Consider the following 5,595-nt stretch of genomic DNA (forward strand, 5'->3'; position numbering starts at 1 on the left):
CTCTCTCTCTCTCTCTCTCTCTCTCTCTCTCTCTCTCTCTCTCTCTCTCTCTCTCTCTTCCTTCCTTCCTTTCCTTCTTTCTTTTCTTCTGTATTTAGGACAGGGTCTACAGGGTCTATAGGGTCTCACTACATAGATTGGACTCATAGTGCTTCTCCTGTGTTCAGCCTTCCAAGTGCTGGGATTAGAGGCACGCACCACCACACCCAGTCTCAGTCGCTGTCTCAGCATGCCCCTGGGGGTGGGGCTAGCACGGCACTGGGGATTGAACCCCGGCTGTTGCACTCTGCCTGAGCAGGTGCTTTAGTCTGCTGAGCTATCAGGCCAGCCCTCCTTGCCTGTTTCTTAATGGGTGAGCTTTCTAGGCTTCTGTATTTTTGCTTGTAAGATAGGTATACTAAGATTATCAGTTGCACTATTTTACAGCCAAATGATGTAATTAATGTTAAATGCTCAGAGTTAATGTCAATGCATTCAAGCTATCAGCAGTGCTTTACTGTCACTATTTGGACAGGAGGTTCACGATATGGCATGTGACCCCCAAAGATGAACCCAACCCCTTCCAGCAAGCACTGTGGCTCAGTGAAATCTTTGTTTTCTGTTATTTCACAAGGAAGAATGTTTAGAAACAAGCATCCCTTTACTCACATATGCCATGCAAGGCATGGAGAGGACACTAGGGATAAGTGTTCAAGGCTTTCATGTATGGATAAACAAAGCCAGCTGGGAGCCCTGAAGGGCCCCAGCCAGAGTCCTGCAGGCATTTCACTAGAGCAGGGATGTGAACTCGACTCTCGGGGCCCTCAGCCTCATGGGGTCTCTTCAGGCGCCAGTGGAAAGCCAAGAAGGAAGCCAGCGGGCCGTGTGGGTGACTGACAGGTGCTGGACGAGGGGCGCGCACCCCGCCTCCCCATCCGTCGAGGTGCGAGGCAGCTCAGGTTCACGCGTGAGAGCCCGAGAATTGTCACTGGGACACAACACCCAACACCGTGACCTAGAGGAGGAGAGGCTTGCGGTCTCAGTGGCCCAGCCCACAGTCAGGGAGCTGCAAAAAGAGATGGCATGACGGGGGGTTCGGGGAGGACGGGCACTGGCACTGTGGTAGCCAGGAAGCGGAGAGCAGGAGGAGCCAGGAGTCAGAGCACGCCTTTCTGGGGACGTGCCCAGGGACCTGCCTCTAACTAGGCCTTATCTCCTGGGGAGTCAGCTACAGACCATCAGGGAGCTGATCCACCAAGGAGCACAGCACCCCCACGGCCCGATAGGCGTCCAAACACAGGGAACTCTTGGGGGACACCCAGAGGGAGCCAGCTGGAGCCCAGGTCCACTGCCTTTCTGAGGAAACCTAGCCAAGCTGCTGAAGCCCTATAAATCCCGGCTGCCACATCTATCAGCCGCATCCATCACGGCAGTTTACAGTGTCAAGGGGAGATGGAGATGTTGCAAGTCCTCCTGGCAACATGAGGAGACGAAGCCTAGCAGACCTGCCCAGTGGACAATTGGTTTGTCGTAGCTAAATGTTGGCAACAAGCCCAATGGCCTTCACCTGAGGAATGGAGAAAAAAGGTGTGATATTTTATACAATGGAGTATTACTTAGCTACAAAGGAAGATAAACTTGAGATTCTTAAGTAAATGGATGCAACTACAGACCATACTTGTAAATGAAATAAATCAGACCTGCGTGTGTAAACATCGTATTGTCTCCCTAGTATAAGAGCCTGAAAGAGTAAATAAAACCCAAAAGGCACAATAGATATTGTGAAAGGTAAAGAAACTGCTTAAAAGGAAAGAACAAATGGGATGGGGGAAAGGATAAATATATATATTATATTATATATATATATGCTAAGATAATTATACTGCTAATTTCTTTGGTTTATTGAAAGGAGCCGTTAATGCTTAATTGTTTGCTCAATTTTGCATGCCTGAGCCTGGTAATCTGAATAACTACTTCGAAGATAACAGTGTAACAGCCACTGTTAGTGTCTTATCTTGTTTTAATATTCTAGATTGTTTTTAGAATTTTTCTTTAAAATAAAAAAAGAGGGGCTGGAGAGATGGCTCAGTGGTCTAAAGCACCTACTTGGAACAAGCTTGGCAAAGTACAGGGACCGCGGTTCAATCCTCCAGCACCACATGCCAGCCAGCCGCGCCCCCTGGTGGGCTGAGCTGGCCACACACACACACACACACACACACACACAATAAATAAATGTTAAAAAAAAATTACTATTAAAAAAAAATAAAATAAAATAAAAAAAGAACTTTGTTACTGGTATGAATCATGGGGCGGTGGGAAGGACGGAAGGGAGGCCATTTGATTGACAAAAAGTGCATTCTTGGCTCATGGGAGTTTTAAATAAATCAGATCAGATCACTTTGCTTCCTCATTCTGAGGCTAAGACCTTTATGCTTTTAAGAAAATATTGACTGGGTGTGATGGCCCATGCCTGTAATCCCAGCACTCGGGAGGCTGAGGCAGGAGGACCACTGCAAGTTCAAGGCCAGCCTGGGCTACAACGTGAGCTCAAGCCAGACTAAACTGCACAGTGAGATCCTGTCTCAAAAAGACAACAACAAAAACAAAAATTGGCTGAAGCTGGGCATGGTAACCCGTGTCTTGTCTCAGCTATTTAGGAGGCTGAAGTGGGAGGCTTGATTGAGCGTGGGAATTCAATACCAGTGTACTGAGACACTATTTCAAAAAACAAAGCAAAAATATCAATTGGTAATGGAGATTATAGATATAACATATTCCATATGTCCTTAGGAAGCCTGTCACTAGCTCTACTCTTCTGGCTTTCTTTTTAAAATTTAGTTATACACCGGTGGAGTACCCAAGCTGGACTTTGAGAAGGTGGCGTTATATTCCCTGGTAATCTACGCCAAGGACAGCTTTGGGGCCACAGCGTCACAGATCGTTTTAATTCAGATTGCAGACGTGAATGAAGCCCCCACCTTCACTGGATCCCTTTCCCAGGGAGACCAAGGTACTGGGTGTTCTATTGCAGGAGGAAGCCTGCGGGGGCATATTTTAGCCACTGAGCTGCGTCCTCTGTGTGTTTATGGCTGCATGGAGAATCCTAGCGGCAAGAGCAGCAATAAGCACTCGTTGCGGGGCGCCGCCTAGGAATTGGCCACTGCCCTAAGAGCTTTAAGTAGATTCCTTTATTTAATATCCACAGCGCTGAAGGTAGGCTCGACTCCCTACCTGTTATCATTTTATAGATAACAGACCCAGAAAAGTGAAGCAACTTGTGCGGGGTTGAAAATTCTCTATGTATTTGTTTGATTACAGAGTACTAAAGTTATTGTCTTCTTTGTAGATTACTTAATATTGTGTGCAGGTCATTAAACTAGAAGCTTCATGACGAGGGATTTTTGGGTTTAATGGTGGAAAACTCAAGCACATCTACTACATGTTTTCTGGCAGCTACTGAGATTTATGTCCTAGAAGACACTGCTCCGGGCACAGTCGTCTACAGAGCAGCGGCCACAGATCCAGAGGGTGCCACTTTGGAGGTAATTCGTTGTGGAACAGGGAATGTGGACACTTGGCAATCTTCTGGGTGGGTGAAATCACCTCGAAGGCCAGAGACACTTCCGTCACTCACGCCCCTGCTCAGGTTCCGAGCTTATCCTGTGCTCAGTTACTGGGACTTTTCAGGTGCAAGTCATGGAGGCCCGGGTTGTTTGAGTGATTGCTTTCTTTCTGGAACATTCCACTCTGCGCAGGCAGGCCCAGCCTCGCCCTGAGGTACCTTGGAACACAGGGTGCCAATTGCTTCACTTTATTCTTTGGAGTCTGGCTGCATGTACTGTAGAGAAGCAAGCCGGCTTGCCAGGCAGAATTCATGTGTGTTTCAGGCTCATCATTAGGCTTTGTAGTGCTCCGGAGGGGAAGAAGCCTGGAGCCCAGGCCAGCAGGCTTGATTTCCTGCAGCAAATCGCTCAGGGTTGCGGCTTTGCTGCTAACTACAAAAGCGGGGTGTGCTACCCCTTGGCCTTCTGTTGCGCTGCTTTCTCTCACTATAATGAAGCATTGTAATGAGCCCCAAAGTAGTTTTAAAATGTAACCTATCTTACAAATGGCAGGGTTTGCATTACTCTCAAATTTTGATGCAATACGGAAGGGTTACGGCATTTTTAAACTAGTATTTTTACTGATGGGTTCGTAGGCCAGCACAGCATGTTTTTATTTTTTTGTATTGTATTTCTTTCTCAAACTGGAGACAATGAGGGATTTGTGCACGTTGATGTCATACGGATGCATTTGCAAGTGGCTGGTGATGTTTCTGGATTGCTGCTTGAGGCGATATGAGTCCTACACAGCTTTCTTAAGCGGTAGACGGCCACTGACATCTGAGGCATTGTCCACATGGCTTTCCAAATGCGCTCAAATAATTACACAACAGAACGCCACGGCTGTCATACTCCCCACACATCTGTCTCCTGCTCCTCCCAGAAGCACAGTGCCACATCCAGGATGGGGCTGGAAAGGTCGCAGCTTCCTTAACAACATGCAATTAAGCCACATAATCATGCACATTGCTCCAAATCAACATGCTCTAGATTATAGTACTGGATCCAGCGCTGAACAACTGTAGCGACACCAGAGCCAAATATCATACTGCAATTGCTTCCGTGGTGTTGGCTGTGGCAGCTCACCCACAATGTTGACATTTTAGGGTGGAAAATGTATGACAGTCCGGCAGGATTTAGCTGCGGCTCTAACATGCAATCAGAATGACTTACTAGCCAATTAGTGCAAGTAACTCACTTCAAATGATGGCCTTGCAGGTGCTTGCACACACAGACTGAATGCTGCTGGGCTGGCCCTATACTTTTCTCAGAAGAAAATTGGCTCCTGGGCCGTATTTGGAAGGCCTGTGCAATGTTCTCTGTGCATCTTACCAAACATGGTAGTTTGGTAGTGACCTAGGTTGTGGAAACTTACATTTAGACACGCGCCTACCCACATCCTCTGACATAATGGACTAGATCAGAGGTGTTGTGCAAGTGCTACGACTTGGTGGCCACCTCTGTCTATCCGTGCCTTTGTACTACCTCAGAGGGACATTGTGTATACCATGGGGAAGTGACTGGCACTGTTTTGGGTCCCTATGTATGATGATGATGTCAAATACCAAACATTCACAAAAAATATTTTATAAAATCAAGTTCCACCAGGCGAGCCCTGAGAAAAGTAAGAGATCTTGTGCTGTAATGATTTTGGAAGAGCTGTTGACATTTCTGTTTTGAATCTATAGGGCGTGCCATAGCCAACACTATAGAATTCTAGCAAATACTCTAGTGAGACACTTGTTTGGCTTAATGAAGTTTCTTCTAATTATTTCTCCAAAGCATTTTAGAAAAGTATCATCCACGAATACCTCATGTAATATTTTCCTAGCATCCCACAGAGTAGGAAGATTCATTCTAAAACTGATCAAAATGTAACCTGTCCCTGGGGTGGTCTAATGCTGAACAAGGAGGTTTTAGGTGCGGGTGTTGCCGTAGAATAACTGCTACGGCGAGGAGGCTGGGTTTCTCTCCATGCGCAGGGGCTGGGTTTCTCTCCATGCGCAGGGGC

At 46.8% G+C, this 5,595-nt stretch overlaps 1 protein-coding gene across 1 annotated transcript in view; it reads left to right on the top strand.

Annotated features, from left to right (window-relative positions):
* Positions 1 to 5,595, top strand: part of LOC111813667 (cadherin-related family member 3-like) — a 78,988-nt gene that overhangs the window by 13,700 nt on the left and 59,693 nt on the right. The window contains exons 3-4 of the mRNA XM_023704997.1: positions 2,821 to 2,992; positions 3,436 to 3,524. Of these exons, the coding sequence (XP_023560765.1) occupies positions 2,821 to 2,992; positions 3,436 to 3,524 (261 nt within the window). The remainder of the gene's footprint in view (positions 1 to 2,820; positions 2,993 to 3,435; positions 3,525 to 5,595) is intronic.

The sequence above is a fragment of the Octodon degus genome, unplaced genomic scaffold, assembly GCF_000260255.1.
Source record: "Octodon degus isolate 3935 unplaced genomic scaffold, OctDeg1.0 scaffold00210, whole genome shotgun sequence".
NCBI lineage: Eukaryota > Metazoa > Chordata > Mammalia > Rodentia > Octodontidae > Octodon > Octodon degus.